The sequence below is a fragment of the Amia ocellicauda genome, chromosome 8, assembly GCF_036373705.1.
Source record: "Amia ocellicauda isolate fAmiCal2 chromosome 8, fAmiCal2.hap1, whole genome shotgun sequence".
In the NCBI taxonomy this organism is placed as follows: domain Eukaryota; kingdom Metazoa; phylum Chordata; class Actinopteri; order Amiiformes; family Amiidae; genus Amia; species Amia ocellicauda.
The window spans coordinates 11,512,826-11,531,783 of NC_089857.1; the positions used below are offsets into that span (position 1 = coordinate 11,512,826).

The window sequence follows — 18,958 nt, forward strand, 5'->3', positions numbered from 1 at the left end:
CTGCGTTCTGGAACAGGAAGCATGGCCATGTAAGTCCTGTGCAGAGCGAGAGCGAGAGAAAAATCACATCATGCAGCAAAATGTTTCATAACCAATGTTCCCAGTTACGGAGCCATTAATAAACGTGAGAATGTCACATTCATGTCAGATTGGTAGGAAGACAGTGTTCCAGTTATAATTATATCAAGAATAAATTAATAAAATTATCAAGATTCCACCGGATAGCTTCTTACAACACCTCTTTATTTTCAATGGAAGTTACATTGGAACACATATGATAATGTATATATAAAAGTTAATCCTGATGGGACAACCAGCTGAATGCCAATTTACCATAAAATGTATAATAGTAAACCATGATAGCTTTCACTATTTCATGGATGTACTAAAAATAGGAGTGCTTCACACAAATTCCAGATATATTTGCCTTTGGAAAAAGCAAAAACATTTAAAATATGTATTACTGTATTGCCTTTTAGGGGGGAATGGTTATATCTAACAAATCAGGTGATACGTGAAGAATATTGTTAATACCACTAATCTTGCCAAATCTGATCTGGAAACTAGTTTGATATCAGAATAGTGTGTGATAGTGCTGTACATCATTGTACATATAGCTTCTAACCCAAGGTCTGATTTTATTGGAATAAGTTACACCTAATCTACAGAAAAAAACCTGTACCTTTTTCACCCAGAGTTCACTAACAAGTTAAATCAGAATAAGAGCAGATACAATTCCGTGTGTCATGTATACTTGTTTTTAATCATTGTGGAAGCTATAGCTAACACACTTCGTTTGCATTCCCTTACAAATAGTTGCACTGGGTTTGACAACCGCATAAGCACCATTATAACCTGCTGCCAGCCTAAAAATGATAATTATGCAGCAACAACGCACACGTGTGTTGTGTGTAAAGCATGCATCTGGCCAGTGACGATAACCCCATCTGCGGCGGCACGAACTGCACTCAAAGCGACGTGCATGCTGAGGACCTGCCGGTCTGCTCCCGCCGCCGGTGCCTATTCATATCTGGATGCATATGAATATGTAACGTCCTGGCAACTCCGGGAGCACGTCATTGATCGTGACAGCCCCGGTGTGGGTTATTGTGAATGAGTTGGAGTTGGCGATGTCGTCACCACATCTTCTGGAAGCTTCCCTGCGAGCCCGCCTCTGACTCACGGCGACAGGAATGCCGGAGATCTGAGCCAAACACGAAAGCGCGGAGCGGGGGCCGCCTTCCCCGGCCCGGCGCGGCCCAATCAGCGCAGCGCTCCGCAAGTGACGCGGTGATCCCAGCCAATCAGGGCGCGGTCTGGGCGGCTCACAAACCCGGGGCGCTGTGCTCTTGAGTGGCAGGCCTTGGGACCAATAGAGCAAGGGAACTCGCTGAAGGAGCCAATCAGAGAGAGGAGATTACCGGAAAGGCCTAACCTCAGGTGGAGAGAGGCGGGGTGTTTGCCGTGACGGATCGCCCAGTCCACCAATGGCGAGGCAGCCGCGGCGATTGACAAGGTATTCCGGTATTCCCGCTGGTGCGTGGAGAGTGGGCGGCTCCCGGGGAAGCTGGGTCGCGGGCGTGGGCGGGGTTTGCGGAATAGGTTGACAGGCGACGCGGAGTCTGACAGTCCGCAAAGCGCTGCTCGGACACGGTAAGGTCCAGGGGTTTTATATAAATACGGCTGCTCGCATAGCATTGCTTTAACTTTGCATCATGGTTTTGATTTGGACTCAGCTTGGCTTAAAACACAGAAACTTAAAGTGTAAGGTGCGTGTTATACACAGAAATGACACCTGGATAATGGGGGTAAGATTTAAACTCTTATTCATGTTTTGTTTTAAGTTATCATTTCTTAAGAAGCACAACAAAAGAATAAGAACATCGAGCTGTGTGTGTCTGTGTGCTGTCCGGCAGGGAAGGCAGCTGCTCTTGCTCCAGTTTGTCCGCCATGTGTCTGTAAGTTAGCCGCGAAGTTCACAGCCTAGTCTGCGCTGCGGGGTCAGTGAGACGCGGATCTCACTACCCGCCGTGTCGTTATTTCGCTTTGCTGCTTGTGTGGTGTGATCGTCCTGTGCTTTTCTGCGGTGGCTGGTGTTTCCAGACAGTGTGTAACTGTTGCCGGCTGCCTGCAGTGCAGACCGACCGGTTTCTTCAGTAGATGCAATATTGATCCGCTCATGTATGTTGGTCAGCCGTGTTTAAAGGTATATATTGCAGCACTACAGTTTTTCCACGAAGAGTTTGTGGCTGTATATCGAAAGAAAGCTGTGATTGTAGTTGTGCAAAAGACCATAGTCAATAAATGCCATTTTTAAAGGTGTTATTGTCAAGGTGTATTAATAAAATATGAGTGGCTGCCGCAGTGATGTGGTATAGCGATAGTCATGCCTTTGAAGGTGATTTTAAGGTAGTGTAATATCTGGGCAGATTTCTCCTGTCGTACCGGTAATCCGGGGGTCTGAAACACTGGGGTCATGACGTCAGTGTAGCTGTAAAATCACCAGATATTTGAGATTTTTGTGCAGGTCTGATTCCTGACCCAATTATCGCAGGGATTGCTTGTGTGATGCTTTAATACAGGGACACCCATTCATCCGGTGTCTCCTTGACATCGGGAGCACTGATGCGGGATTTTTTTTTCATCCCAGAACGACACTAGTATTAAAAAAAAAAAAAAAAAAAAAGCGAGGAAAAGATATAGGGTAGAGTCATGTCTTTCTAAATTGTACCTTTCGTTCATATGAAACCTCTGTTCCCGAGTGGGACCTGTCTCTCCTTCAGTCTGAGATTGAATTCAGCTTGCATGTGTTTCATGTCTTTGTTCATTGTGAATGGTCTGCAATTCATCTCGACGCTCAGATTAAGTGCTGAAAACCAATATGCCTGAGTCAATCTAATCGGAGTCCTTTGTCTGCTGTCTTGCTCATCCGTCGTGATCTCTTTTACCTGCACCATATTTCAAAGCACAGAGGCGGCTCTTTACGGTATGTGCTCTCTTGGAGCAGCCTATAATCATGCAGCAGACACAGGCAAGTGACCTTAGCATTCACCAACTGCTTTGTGCTGCAAACTGCAGGAGGCTGATACACTCTGATTGTGCTGCTACAGTCTAGTAAATGAATAGCAGTTCTTTGCGAGTCTTTTCATTGAGAAAATTAAGAAATTGATCACTTTTGGTGTGATGAGAGAGAAGATGGTTGCATGTAAGCCAGACTGCAGTTTTTCTCAATGCTACAGGCTTCCTAATAAGTCAAGTGCAACAGCCACTATTGTAGAGAAAGCCCCTTCTGTAAATCGGTGGCCGTTAGTAATGCAGAATCTCCACTAGAGTGAAGATTTTCTTCTCGGAGGACATTTTCACTCCTGTTCCGGTGGATTCTCATCAGATGATCAGTGTTGGTTTTATCTGAGTGGCATGCATTCGAGTGAGAAGAGAGCTAAAGGCAACTACAAGCATCAGACAGGGAGAATCAAAACCAGAACTAGTGTTGATTTCAAAGCAGTTTGGGGCTTTTTTCGAATCTCCAATTCCACTTTACATGGGTGTGAAAAGAAGCCTTCCTTTGGATTTCTACAGGCGAAGACTGCAGATCAGAACTGTTCAATCTGAACACCTTTGATTTGCGGTCAGGAAAGTGACAGGTGTCTGTCTTGTTCAGATGAATGCAAACACATTTTGGCACCATTCATGTTGGCAGATCAGCTTCCATTTTTTTTCCACACTTTAATTTCTATTGTTGAGGGCGGTGGGGGAATCCAATCTTCATCTCACAAGGCAGCAACAGCAGGAAACTCTGTTTTGGCTTTCGCTGTGCTCCCACAATCCACCACAAGGTCCCAGCAAAAGTGAACTGCTGCGGTCTTATTTGGATGAGATTGGTGCACCCTGTCCCCTGTTGCAGTAACTGCTGTCTGTACTGTGTTTCACCTGTAACTGGCTAACTCATCCTTAACCCTCCATTTATCAGCAAGCAAGGGTGGTACCTGAAGCACGCTGTCTGTCCATCGCTGCCATGGGGAAGGATTACTACAAGATCCTGGGCATCCAGTCGGGATCGAATGAGGATGAGATTAAAAAGGCCTACAGGAAAATGGCGCTCAAGTTCCACCCGGACAAAAACAAGGAACCCAACGCCGAAGATAAATTCAAGGAGATCGCAGAGGCCTACGAGGTGCTGAGTGACCCCAAGAAGAGGACCATTTATGACCAGTATGGAGAGGAAGGTGAGTTGATCTTCTGTGTCTGGTTTTGGTACACCTCAAGAGAGGGCAGGGGGAGGAGGTGGCGTTTTTTGTGGGGGAATAGGGGGACCCCTTTTGCAATGCAACCTGGTGGTATTATACATCAAGCATTAGTTTGTTATGTGATGCAACTCCCTTGACAAATAAATAATCTGATTTTGTGGCATGTGTAATCCAATCTGTCCCACCGACAGGGGCTAGTGACTCGCCTCACATCACTCATAAGGCTTCACACCCACCTTTCTCACGAAAAAGATGAAACTGTGATGCATGAGTTGGAGCTCGCAGTCATCCAACTCCGGAAGCGCCTACTGATAGTGATGCCTAGCCAGTGCATCTCTTGTATTGGTCTGCATTTCTGTTGGCATTATGGGCTTGCACGGGAGTATAGCCACTGTCTGGGACATCCATCACTTTTCCGGTTTATAAATGCATCTTAAATGTTTCTGATGTTCTCGGTGCTGTATCCTAGAACTGATAACAGCTGTGCAGATTTGGTAACTATATATACACAATCGGTTACCATCTAAATTAAGTTTGAACCTTACAGTACCTCACCGTACACACACACATGCACATTTCACAAATTTGACTCTCGTTCCTGGAAGTCTAGAATAGCATTTCACCACCTTCAAAATATTGTAACAAATGTGATCGTGTGATAAGACCGGCTACCCCAGAATAGGGGCGCAGTAACACCTCACCGTGCGTGTGATTCCAGCAGGTGGAGCTGTGTGTGATTCAGTATTCTAGCACTGCCTCTCTGTGACAGCGGGCATTGCCAGCAGAGCAGATCTATATTTAGAAGGAATGTTCACTTACAATACACTACAGCTTCAGAGCTGCCTGGTGTGGAAGAGCATTATACAAGCTGTACAGTCTGACACTGGCAGCCCCCTTTCTTTCTGCGAGAGCACGTGCTAGAAAGGTTAGCAGTACAGCACGCTGCCCATCTGATGCGGAAGACCGGATACTGAGTTCAGATTTGATGTATTCTTTTGTGCTCCTGTTTCACACCCTGTTGCAATGAGAAGATTCCTAACTACTTTGTTATTCCCGAGGCACAGTAACCATGCTCCACACTAGGTGAAACTGATTTATCTTGGGGCGTTGCATGGATGTGCCCTGGTGCCTTTTCTCAGTAAGCAGCAGTAAGTGGCTTACTAATATTTTAATATGTTCATGAACTTTGGGCTTATTTTAGCAGGCTGAATAATTTAAGGAGATGCAAAATAACTTCAAAATTAATTAATATTTGAACGAAGCAACCATATGGGACATTTGCTTAAGCTGGTATAAACCGCAGAATTGATTAACCAATACTGAACACTGAACACAATACCCAAGGCCATATCTCCAGTCATCCAGATGTCTTTATTTTGTGTGTGTTTTTTTGGTTTCTTTCCCCTTTCATAATTTTAACATTTCGTGGATGCTGTTCTTTGTCTTGGACTTGAGTCTGATTAACTATTTTGAGAAGGGTGCAAGTCTTCATTGCCCTAAATATAAATAGATTTGATAGCCACCTTGCACAGACGGTGGGGGTGAAACCTGAACCTGTCGTGGCCTAATTCTTGATTATTTTTGGTAGTACCAGAGTTCAGATGACCGATTTTTCAAATTAGGGGCTAGACAGGGTGTGAGACTATTTCAGGAAGGTTAGGATACCTTCTTAAAATAGAATGAGCCTGGTAACCATTTTTCAGATGCATACACAAAATACAGACCTTCTGTGCACAGGCTAGCTGATTAAGTAGGCGAGGCACATAACCATTTTCCTAGAAAGCTTTTTTTTTCTTTTTTTTGTTATTCACTCACAGAAGCCCCCTATTGGTCAGTTTGAGTCTGTGATTTGGACAGCTCATCTAAATCCAGCATGTTGCTTTCACAGGAGGCCTTGATAACTGCAGCTGTGGAAAAACACTGTGTACCGTATCTGACCTTGCCTTACCTCCACCCTGGGAAATAACAATGACAGACTGCATACTGAAACCTCATAGTCGAGCGTCAATCTGCTCTTATTAATTTTCCAAGCTCGTGATAGGAAAGGCAAGGGACAATGTCATCAAGCTAAAACATCGTGCCCTCGGTTTTAAAAATAAGTTTCCATATCTATTCTATATCTAGATTTTTTTTTTTTTTTTAATTAATTTTATTTTCTCTTTATATTGCCCTTCAGGCGTGGTTCCACAATCACTGCCTGCTAACAATCATCCATTTGTATGCTGTTAGTAGAATGGCTGTAAGTAACTACCAGAACAATTAAATCTAACCTAGTCTATCAATTTCTTTTCAATAACTTATGTAACAAACAGACTTTCTGCTTTAATTATAGTGGTTTATATTGAATATTGTCTAGAGGGTGTGGCCTGTAAGTTAATGCACATATTCAGACTAGATGTCAAAAGCTCTTTATGATGGAAAAATGTAATAAAAACTGAGGGATGCCCAGGGAAAATCCAGATGGTAACATGTTTTCAAGCAAGATATCCAATGCAGGACAGAAGACCACTTGCTTGTCCTGAATTGTCTGAGAGGCTCTGCCTTCCTGAGACATCCAGTTGTCCCAAACCCCAGAGAGAACTAAACTGAGCCCAGCAGCAGTATATATAATTTTTGAAGGAGTGACTCCTTCAGAGCACGGCAGATGCTTCTCAGTTGAAAGATTGCTCTAATCATTTCAAAACGAGGCAAAGCCCGCTAACACCTTCAAAAGTGTGCAGTGTGCAGAAAAAGTGACACACATACTGTATTCTGATCCCATTCAGAAAAAGCCTAAACCTAGGATTACCCACAGACCTTAGGGGCTAGCTATGATGCAAAATCTTTTCCAAAAGAAATCATGTGCTTCAATTATTTTAGTCTGATTTAATCTTTCACATTACAGACGGCATCTCTGAGTGTCAACTAAAAGTGTTGACCTCAAAAACCTGGGATTAGGATTGAAAAGTCTCCAGTGTAAAATGGCAGAGAGAGATTTCTGAAAGAAGTGGCAAACTGACGAATGATCCTTACTGCTACATGGTGACATACACATACACACTCTGAAACAAAGCCCACCATGAAACGTTTCCAGTTTTACAAGCAAGGATCAGAGCCGATATTGCTGTTTCAGGCTTTGTATGTTCACGGTAAATGTCAGAATATCACTTGTGGTGCAGTGAATCAGAGAAGCCGGCCTTTGCATTGAACCGCAGCTGCCTCGAACTACATAATTGCCATGTACTTTACTCGTACAGAAGGACAAAGTAATGGCTGCACAGTATGTGCAGATTGTTCCCTGGCAGAGAGCACTCCCTGAACTCTGCAGCACTCTGTCTGCTGCGCTCTAGCAAATGAGGTGATGCCCCTCTGTATTGACGAGAAGAACAATGGTACATCCGAGAGTATTCTGTATCAATCATGCTTCGTGTGGTTATGAACCAGCTCCAGTCCACAGGATCATTATACAAGCAGTCTAGTGCTACGCTGGCTTAAATGAAAATTAATTTTAAAAATATAAATGCAATTGAAAGTAACCACAGGAAGCAAGGTCACTTCAGTTTTAGACTTGAGCGTGCTCAGCCAATCAGAGGAATCCAGTCTGAAATCTTATGTTCCCTTCACCTCAGCACTGCTCATTTTTCAATTTATGAGGCCCAAAGAGTGGTATTTTCCGAATGGAGCTGTATTTTTACAGAGAAATGGACATGGCACAGCGGGAGACTGAAATCACACATCTCTGTCCATGTTCCTGTCTTGTCTCTTCTCAGGCAAATGGGCCGCTGCACCCCAGCCCCTGATCCCCCCTGCTCCTCCTGCACTTTTATAAGTACAGGCTGCCTCCTCTTAAGTCGTATGTGCCTGAGAAGTACTCTGTCTAGAAACTGCTGTTATGATCTTATTAAACTGCAGTGCCAGTCCGCAGATACTGCGTCTAAAATTAGAGCTGGCACTCTTCGCATCTATGAGAAAAGCAGATCAGCAAGCCCAATGAAACAGAGGAATATGGAAAATGGCTGTCCTTTTCTTCCAGCCCTTAATTCTGCAGGCTGTAGATTTGACACACAGACTTAAGGTTTAGTGTTAATCCTCCCCTGCTGTATGCAGATTGTTCACATTTCACAGAGATCTGAAATGCATACCGTAAATAGGACAGATGATTTTGTCAATATCATAAAAACTTCAGGATAAGGCGTCTATCCGGTGGTTGCTCTGTGTTCTTTGGACGTCAAGAGGAATTATCTCTGCAAATCTGTGCATGACAGTCCTCATCTCATCTTCAAGGGCAGCCATTATGACCGCTGCATGTAAAATTATTCTGTTTCTAGACTAGATGAAAAAAACGAAAACATACTTTAATGTTGCTCTTCGAGTTATCAAACCCCTGTCCTTCCGAAAAGTGTTGTCTAAACCGTCAAAAGCAAGGTGTTCACAGATCTCAAAGAAAAGGGCTTTGTGTGGGGTGGGGGGTTCTGTAGGGGGGAAAGGTTTGTCTTGTGATCCTTGTAATTCATGTTTGAAATGACGGAATACATTCAGAAGTAATGCGCTCTGCTTGGCAGCTGTGGAAATATATGGGTCTTGTTCTTCCCTGCAGGTCTGAAGGCTGGAGGAGGGGGATCGACAGGGGGCCCAGGAAGCACTTACCACTACACCTTCCACGGAGACCCTCACGCCACCTTTGCTTCCTTCTTCGGGGGCTCAAACCCATTTGACATCTTCTTTGGGCCCGGGCGCACTCGGGGAACCACCAACGGTTTTGACCACGGAGACCAGGACCTGGACATCGACATGGAGGGAGACGATGACCCCTTCAGCGCCTTCAGCCGCTTTGGTTTCAACGGCGTCAACGGCTTCCACCACGGTGGGGGCAGGAGGCACCACTCAGAGTCCCTGCACAACCGACGCAAGATGCAGGACCCCCCTGTGATCCACGAGCTGCGTGTCTCGCTGGAGGAGATCTTCCACGGTTGCACCAAGCGTATGAAGATCACCCGGCGCCGGCTCAACCCCGACGGCAGGAGTATGCGCACGGAGGACAAGATCCTCAACATCGTCATCAAGAGGGGCTGGAAGGAAGGCACCAAGATCACCTTCCCCAAGGAGGGAGACGAGACACCAGAGAACATCCCCGCCGACATTGCCTTCATCCTCAAAGACAAGGGCCACCCCCACTTCAAAAGAGACGGCTCCAACATTGTCTACACTGCCAAGATCAGTCTTAAAGAGGTAGGTGTGCCTCTGGGGTATCGGGGAACCAGTGAAGTGGGTGGTCTCCAACCCTGTCTCCTGTACAGCCCCAACTGGGTTTTATAGATTACCCTTCAACCACCAACTGTGAAGCTGATCAGTTCAGCAGCAGGGTTTTAGCAAACCCTCCCGAGCTCAAGCACCAGACTTCCTCAACACATGGGGTCAGTAACTAACATGTCTTCCCAGTCTTTAGAAATTGGTGATTTGGGGTGATAAAACTAAGTGAATCGTGGGCCATACAGGACCAGTGTTGGGCACCACTGCAGTGCAGGGAACTGGAGAACTAATTCACGCAGAGTGCTCCTCTAATTATTTTTATAAATCTGGCAGTTGGTTTGGATAAAATATGACTATCTTAATAAGGAATCTATTAAGGTAGTTCAATCAAAGCAGAAGGTTTTTCTAAGAGCAATGGTGGAAAGTTGTGTGCTGCATTGCTATTTATGGTAGTTTGACACATTAAGCTTAGTTTAATCTGAAATACAAGTCCCTAGTTGGCCAACATATGTTTTGTAACTGGAAAGTAAAGGCCTTGAATTATTGAAGCTGTTTAACCACTTGTGATTAGAAAGATGATTCTTGCAGAAGGTCACAACAGAAGAATGCATTATAATCTGTCATTTCATGTATCATTTGTATTGCCATAGGTGTAAACAGATTGGCTCTTGAAATAATTAGTATATATACCTGTAATTCTGAGCCTAGGAGATATTAGTTTTCTGAATCTCAGTTACCCATTCCTACAGCTGGCGTATCTCTCCCCCCCCCGTCAAAAAAAGCTGTAGAAGTGGAAGTATTGAAGTGTAAGGGCATCTATTGTGAGGCAAGAGGTGGCATGAAACCAAACATCCCAAGACACACAATTAAATCTGAAACTTGATGCACAGGGACAATTTTCGCAGCCCAATTAGAATTGCAAATAATAGGTTCACGGGAGGGCTGTGCTGTAATTAAGTCTTGGATTGAGGTACAGGGTTAGACTGGAGATGGCCCTTCGCTAGCTTTCAGCATGTACAAAGGCTGTTTTGTCATTGTTTATGGCAGTTAATTGAGGCTGATGAAGCGCAGCTAAAAAACAAGGCTTGGAGAGGAGATTTTATCAGGCTTATCTGCAGAGCGGCTGTTAATGCTGTATTTAAACCAGAGGAATGGAGAGAGTTACAGATCTTCATCCAGTTCTGCATATCACCTGGCGATTGTTCCAATTCAGCAGCCCTCATTCATTTCCGTGGAGGTTTACACAACACAATAAATCCACACCATCCAAAACCAGATCATTTGAAATTAACCCTGACCTAATGACAGAACATCCATTTTGTTTTCACCCCATGGAATAAATAAATCACATAATTAAAACAGGACCATAGATAAAGTAAACAGAAGTGTTTTTTTCATGTGTTATTCTCATGGTAGACATTATGGAAGCAGACAGTCCTATCGCATTACTGTCCATGTTTACCACTACATGTCTGCCACCTCTTGCACAGTCTTGTCTTCTCCCAGTTGGCTTAAAGGGCAAAGGTCAGGTGACTGTGATGCCCTATCTTTGTTGACAGAATCAACTTTAAAATCCCCATGGTGAAAGGTTTCTGCCCTTCACACAAAGTCCTTTGACCTCATTCCTGAGAATGCTACAGAAGAATTCAGCGGGAGCTCAAGGAATTCTGTGGTGTCACTTGGCGATTGTTCTCTGTTGAGTGGGCACTAGTGTCAGCTTGCTACACGCATTTCAGACTAGTACCAACAGAAACGGATGCAATGTGGAGCCATGCGCTAAACCAGAGCCCTTCCAGGGGACTGAAAGCCTACCTGTAGAGTGTGCTAGTGGGTGGCTGCATCATACATGCAGCTCCTAATGAATCTTGAGAGCCCACCAGCCTGTGGGAGCCTAACTGTTGTCAAGCAGCTGCAGGTTTGTGCCTGCCCGTAGGTCAGGGCCATTCACACAGCAGGCAGCTCAGCAGCTCTGCCACTTCACGGCAAAGGACAACTTCAATTAGACATTCAGGCATTCTATAAAAACGCTGCTCTCCATCACCTTGAACCGTCAGCACTCAGGAACTCATTTAAACACTAATAATGATAGCAATTCTTTGTTATAGTGTCTTGGAACTTGGAGTTTAAGCTCGGAATGTGTCCGTTCTGTAATCCTGGGGATGAGACTACAGACTATGTTGTCTTCTGCCTCATCTGCTTTTGTTGTAGTTTAGTACTTGTTTTGAGTATAGTGTTTTTTTAATTAGTATTATAACATTTATATAGTGCAACAGTGATATAACTGAAGGAATACTGAATTAACTCAAACCTGCCTGCGAATGCTTGTGTTTCATCTAACACACTCATTAATGTGAGCTTTTGGCTGAAACAGCTTTAGGAGGCCCTACAGAGACTGGCCAGAATAGACCCTGTAACCGAGGCCAGCGCCACTGATGGAGTTCAGTAGCTGGCAAACCAACTTGGCATTGACCTGAGGCTCGGGTTCATATCACAGGCTGGCCACCTGTCCCCCAGGCTGGAGGAATCTGTTGCTAACCCTAGAGCTGGCGGCTAGTTCTGGCAATTTCTGCTGAGGATTAGACTGCACAGCACTGACCTACTGCAAAAGCACGTTCTGTTTATGACCAGCAGCAAAGAAGACCTTATGTAGTAATATTTTATTTTCTCCTTCTTAAAGTTTGCTTTAACAATCCCCCAAACTGACAATTAAGTTAAATTGAAATAAAACCCTTAGTCACAATTTCTGCACCATGTGTTATACTTTTTTACCAGGAGTGTTCCCTGACACAGGGGGCGCAGCATGTTGGACACATTTGCTTCATACCTTTACGGGAATGTGCAGGGGCACCACAGTTGGCCTAGATGTGTATCTGCATGTAGACAGACCACATGACAGCTGCAATTCCCATAGACAGTCAATGGGGATCTCTTGGTAGGAACTGGGGGTCCAGTGCTACAGTGTGCCCCTCCAGTCTGCCAGCTGTGAATGTGCGAGCTCGGGGAATGATTTATCATCTCCCAGGGCGTGAGAGAACCCAGGAATCTCAAACCTCTGTGTCATGTGTCCAGTTCCAGGGATCACGCTCTGAAAAGCCTGTTCCAGCACTATGGCTGAAGAGAGGAGGGATTGTCATGTCAGGGTGGCAAGAGCAAGGGCAGAGCGCTTTGGGTTACTAGCTTAATTGAAGAAGGATGTTTATTATTATTGTTATTTTTATGATTAATTTAACTTCACCACTTTAGTTTTGACAGCATTAATGCTCCTATACAGGATGCATGTGTGAGCACTGTAGACCTCCGAGATACTTTTACTAAGAAAGCACTGAGAGGGTGTCTAGATTATGTTCTCCATGTATGCAGAACTGAAACTAAAGCCTTGGACTCTACTTTTAGCAGCCTTACTGAATATAAGTGTTTTGTTGTTGTTGTTGTCCTTGCCACACGATTGGTTGCAGAATTGGTATCTTCATATAGTTAGTTTTTTTTTTTTTTTTTAATCTCTGGCAATGTTTGGTAAGATATCACTTACTTCATCTGGGGTGTCTGATTTCAGGGCTCAGTTCCTCTGGAAGCCTGCCAGAAGAAAGTACACAGTAAATCGCTTTCTGCCCAGGCTGTTTCCACCTTCCTGTGACCCGGGCATTCTTGCATGCAATCTATACAGCCATACTGCGCGAGACCCGACGTCCTAGTGGTGCATCATGGGACTGTTTTCCGCTTTCATATTTTAGTTCACGGCTGCTAAATAAAGGCACGCATCAGTGCACCTCCGTATTGCAGGCTTCTGGTGTTAAGTCCTGCAGAAGAGCTCTTGCACTGAGGTCTACACAAGTGCTATAGCTGCAGTAAATCTCCTCGGCAGCTGCACAGTTCAGGATCCCATGAGCGAAATAGTAATATCTAGTGCTACATGGATGCATAGGTTTAAAAGCGAGATGGCAGATCTGTGTGCTTTAATGGCGGCTATAAACAAATTATTTACATAAATTATAAGTGTGGGTGTAATTGGGAAGCCCAAGCCAGCAATATGGTGTTGAGCCAGATATGATGCAATATTTTATATAAGTAGGCTGCATTTTGTATCCCCATTTTCAGATTTTTTTTTTTTCCTTTGGCAGCTGCAGGAAAGGATAAAAAAATGTTTAAGTTTCATGGCAAAAAATATAATGCAGTGAGCCCATTGGTCGTACTGCTGTATGAACAGGATATTGCTTGAGTTTATGAGAATAGGCTTTGAACTTGCAGTCCTATTTCAGTTACAGTTATGACATTTTGTGTGCATTGTATTTGTAGCGTTATCCTTGGGATTTGTAAATCAAACATCCCTTCTCTATTAAACATTGTTCAGCTAGATCTAGAATTAATTTTCTCCAGTGCTTTTACAATTTTATTTCCAACTAATAAAATTCAAGTTATTGTCAGAGTATGACTGTGGCTGGACAACTGTCTATTTCAAAAGGTTTTTGTTTGTTTAGCACCTTGGTAACAGGGCTGTGTAGAGAGCTCTTCTTTATTTAGCCTCCAAATGGCAAGTTTCACTCCCAAGAGTCAGTGTTTTGCTGAACAGACATATAGACTCACGCTTTGAAGTGTCGTGACATTTTTCACTTAGTCATCCTTAAAAGGCCAGCATTCTTTCATAAGTAGCTCAAGCTTGTAGAGAAGTCATGTCTTTCCGAAATCTGAATTTGTTTTATGACTTAGTAGTTCCACTAAACAACTGAAATTAGCATTCCTCGTTTTAATGCGAGAGATCTCTTTAGCTTTCAGTTAAGTGGTAATACTTGGCCTTCTTCATTTGAAAGAGGGTTGACATTGATGAGCTAACCTCATCTTGGTTGTGCCCTTGAGTTATCAAGTTTGTAGTTGTGTTTGTAATGAAATTATGTTGGATTGCTGGTCTTCTTTCATTCCTCTTTCACTGCTAGTTCAGGAGCAGTAAAGCATAAATGGGTTTTGATTCAACTTTTTTTCTGGAGAATTCTGTCCTTTGTCTTTGTGATTGGCTGCCATGGACCTGAGCCTGCCGCCCTGATTTTAATTACACTCTTGCTCATGATCACTAAGAAGAAAGTAGTTACAGTAATAATAATAATAATACATAAACAAAAGAATCCTTTAACTTGACTTTGGGTACATTTTGATTATTTTGGGTGAAGAGTCAAGCTATTCTTCTTTAAGATCTGTAATGGAATCAGATGCTAGTAAATGATGTGAGGTAATTAGGAAGCATTGCTTTTATCAATTTGGAGCCCCACCCTCCGCACCCCAGTACTGCTCCTGTTCCAGTCCTTTAGGAAGGAACTGATATCAGGGCTGATGAATTCTCTTATCCCTTGACACAGCTGTCACCAGCCCTGTTTGAAGATATTTTTACTATCCTGTAGGCCAGACACCCTGACATGAAGATTTTTTCTTGGCAAAAGCCATTCCCTGGTGTGTTTGGATCTGAGCAGCTTAGAAAGAATACAAAATGGCCAAAAACCCTTGGTCTGTTGCAGAAAACATAATCAGTATTAAGACTGACACATTTTCCATATGCCTTTCGTAATCAAGCACAGGAAGAGAAATAAGGGCACATTTAATTTGTAATACTTCATTCATAAACTACTCCTTCGCAATACAGTATACAAACCAGATCGTAGTGTTCTTCCTTCAGGGGCACTCAGTTCATTAAAAAAAGAAAAGAGAAAAACCTTAAAACGCTTAAGCCTATTGTAAAGAATCTCTGTACTGATTTTCTGTCATTTGTACATTGTGTTCTGTTCCTTCGCCCACTTAATTTTTTCTCTCTCTCTCTCTCACTCTCCCACACAATTTTCATCCCACGTTTTCTCTCTGCCCGCCACTGCTCAGTCTGAGCCTGGCTGACAAACTCCTGAAACAATGTATGGCCTCAGCTGATTCTTCAGTTACCTCATCAGCATCGTGAAATGAGAACGCGGTCTAAAATTAGGCCCCCTCAGCATCCCCACACACACACACGCACGCACACACACTTGCAATATGCAGCATTGTAACAGTTCTGCAGCCAAATTTAGCTGAATTACATAACCAACCCGTTTTAAAGACAAAGACTTTGCGGACACATGAACAAACACACAAACAAACATACAAACAAAATCTGAAATACAAAGAAAAGCTTGCTTACTGTGTGACTACAAGTTAAAATGCTTGTGACTTAATTTATTATTGAAGAGAGCTAGAGCGTTTAACTCATGTATTCTTTCTTTTTCTCTCTCCCCCCCCTCTCTCTCTGCAGGCTCTGTGTGGTTGTACAGTTAACATTCCCACCATCGACAATCGTGTGATTCCTCTGCCTTGCAGTGACATCATCAAACCCGGCACAGTGAAGAGACTGCGGGGGGAGGGGCTGCCCTTCCCAAAGAGCCCCTCACAGCGCGGGGACTTAATAGTGGAGTTTCAGGTGCGCTTCCCTGACAGAATACCCCCCCAGTCCAGAGAAATCCTCAAACAGCATCTGCCCCTGTCCTAGGACCCAGCAGGGAGCAGAAGAGAGGGGAATCCTAGGGCTTTTTATTTTTTATTATAATTACAATCGTTTCACAGACTCTAATATTTCGAAGTCAAGAAGAAAAAAAAAAAAATGCCACAAAGAACTGAGTTCATTTTATTATCTTTTTATGTAAAGATTTTATTTTGTTTTGTTTTGTTTTTTGTAAATGCTTTTCTCCTTTTCCTTTTTTGAAGTTTTAAAAATGAAGCCACAGCTTGTGGGACAGATCTCCATTGTGTAACTTCAGGAGAGTTCAACAGTGGAATTTTTTAAGCCCCCCCCCACAGTCCTGGGGGATCTTTTTTCTAGAGGTTTTCTCTTTTATAAGGACGAGTTGAGGCTTTTTTTCCAGGCTTTTTTTTTTTTTTTTTTTTGGGAGGAATGAGAATCAGGATGGATCTTTATTTGTAAAGAACTAAACCTGTCTCCTTTGAATTTTCCAAAGGTAACCTGAAGTTGTATTTTATACTTTGCATAGTGGAGATCGGGGGGACTGCAGCCAGCTTCCTTCGTGGCCTTTGTTTTCCCAGATAACCGAATTCAGCTCTCTCTCGCAACGTGAACAAGCTCAGAATTTCCAATAGAGTAGAATCTACTGTGTGAGACACTTCTGCACGGGGGTCACCTTACAGTACTATGCTGGATGACTGTTGCCAAGAACTCAGACTCCCAGAACCAAGTCATGTGATCAGACTGGCTGCTTTAAAAAGGTGCTTCTCTTGTCCTGGGACTTTGGTTTGAGCCAGAATGACTTCATGTTATTCTCACCCGCCTTAAATTTGCTTAGGACTTTACACCAGGTATTCAAATCAGAGAGAATCTGAGTGCCTTAATTAGGCTACATCCAGCAGCCTCTCAACAGCAGTTAGACTTTGAGCTTTTATTCCCTTCAGATTTTAAAGGTAAAAGATACAAGATAGGAAATTACTCCAGAAATTAGAAAAATATTAAAAAAACAAAAAAAAAAAGTTTAATAATTGGAGCAACATCCTGGCACTTTACTGTACGCTGGCCCTGCAGTAGCGCAGTGTGTGTGGGGCATCGGGGAGGTGAGAGTCAGTGTGCTTTATGCCCAGTGTCATGTCAGAGGCTACGATGCAGAAAAGTTTCACACAAATTTGTCTGTGTGTTTCCGTTTGTAATCAGCCCACGTGGGGCTGCATAATGAAGAATTGTGTTAATACATTCACTTGCTGAATACTTTGTGAACCTAATTGCTGTAGTGGATCTACAGACTTTAGGTTTCACTGTAAAAAAGACTGCAGTTAATACAGATCACTGTAACGGTCATGTGGGACTGTCACTGTTTTTCTTTTTTTTTTGTGAAAGAATGTCTAAGAATGCCTATCATGTCTCCAACAAACTGAATCCCAGAAATGAGTATTCATTTCATTTGTCCAAAAGCCTTTGGTTTGCGAACTGTAGCCCTTTAAACCCAGAGGAAAACGTTCATAATTCCAGACTAGGTTGATTAAAATAAAGGCTTCCAAATACATTTAGACAGCAAATCTCATGAGGGGCAATAAGGTGTTGCACTGAAACATGACCCCACCTCTGAAGAAAAGAGCAGTCCATTTTTTTGGTTAGTTTTACTGTTGCAGTTGCTGAAGCATTTCTCCATAATTTCTTGTCTAGAATCAATTTGCACATCCAGCTACACTGCAGTTGCTAAGGTGCAACCCAACCATTTCCTATGCTTTCTTGCATTTTTATTTATTTATCTCTGTACTCAATTTTATGTAACTGTACTCCCAAGTTAATGTATTCCTTGCAACCTCCTTGAGAACAGTAGACTGACTCATCCTGCCAACTCTGCAATGTAATGCATAATAGCTGCTCCACTTCACCTTCTCCTCCTCCTGGGCTGGAAACAATCATCCTCGAGCTACTTGGACTTAGACGCACCTTGGAATTTCTGATAAAACTCTTGGTCTCAAGAAAGTGATAAAACTGATAGAAGAGGTCCTTGAATTAGTCTGTTGATTGGAAGCTCCTCTTAACCGAATATGACCATGCAAACCCTTTTGAATGCTGTTTGTAGTGCATTTGGCAGTGATTTGTATGTTTTTTGTAAACCACTTTACAGCAACAAACAAAACTAAAAAAATGTAACCAAATACTATTTTTTTCTAATACGATCAATATATTTACATGGAATCTGAATTTTTCAAAAAACATATTGTTAGTCGCTTCTCTGTTATTGTGTTTCTATAAATGCAGAAGTGAGAAAACATCTGGAACGGGCTGTTACATTAAGCTTTAAGTCTCCCTCAGCTGACGGTGTGATGGTGAACACTAGCCTGTACCATGTACACAGGCATATACTGGCCACTGACCAACAGCAAAATTGGTTTGCCCCTTCTGTCATGCATTGTTTTTTCAGTATTATCAATTAAAATAATTGCACTTTAAAATATTACTCTATCTTCACCTTTCTAAAGACTGATCTTTTGTGTCAAAATGTAGCCAATGAATGCATTGGTTTTCATACCGCTTTGTTAAAAACAAAATCCATGTGATGAAGGTTTATAGTAATAAAAAGACATGAAAACTTGAAAGTGTGTGCTTTTTCTTTATTTAAATTCTCACAGTTGCATGCACAAGGGGTGCCATTATTATGATCTACAAGTCTATAGCACCTAATAGTAAAACTGTTGATGTTGCTATGGCAGTACACCAGGGTTTGAAGGGATTGTTGCTCTACTGTATAAATTACGGGTTCTGTTCACAGAACATTCTTCTGTATATATATACATATATATACATATATATACATATACATATATACACATATATATATACACTCACCTAAAGGATTATTAGGAACACCATACTAATACTGTGTTTGACTCCCTTTCGCCTTCAGAACTGCCTTAATTCTACGTGGCATTGATTCAACAAGGTGCTGAACGCATTCTTTAGAAATGTTGGCCCATATTGATAGGATAGCATCTTGCAGTTGATG

At 42.8% G+C, this 18,958-nt stretch overlaps 1 protein-coding gene across 2 annotated transcripts; it reads left to right on the plus strand.

Annotated features, from left to right (window-relative positions):
• The first annotated feature begins 1,571 nt into the window (after window positions 1–1,571).
• Window positions 1,572–18,551, plus strand: dnajb5 (DnaJ heat shock protein family (Hsp40) member B5). 2 transcript variants are annotated; one of them, XM_066712017.1, is made up of 4 exons: window positions 1,572–1,653; window positions 3,971–4,226; window positions 8,824–9,455; window positions 15,739–18,551. In XM_066712017.1, the coding sequence occupies exons 2-4, from the start codon at window positions 4,016–4,018 to the stop codon at window positions 15,970–15,972; spliced, it is 1,077 nt and encodes a 358-aa protein (XP_066568114.1). In that variant the 5' UTR covers window positions 1,572–1,653; window positions 3,971–4,015; the 3' UTR covers window positions 15,973–18,551. The 2 variants fall into 2 exon arrangements, with proteins under 2 accessions (XP_066568114.1, XP_066568113.1); XM_066712016.1 differs by lacking the exon at window positions 1,572–1,653 and adding an exon at window positions 1,660–1,808.
• The last annotated feature ends 407 nt before the right edge of the window (window positions 18,552–18,958 follow it).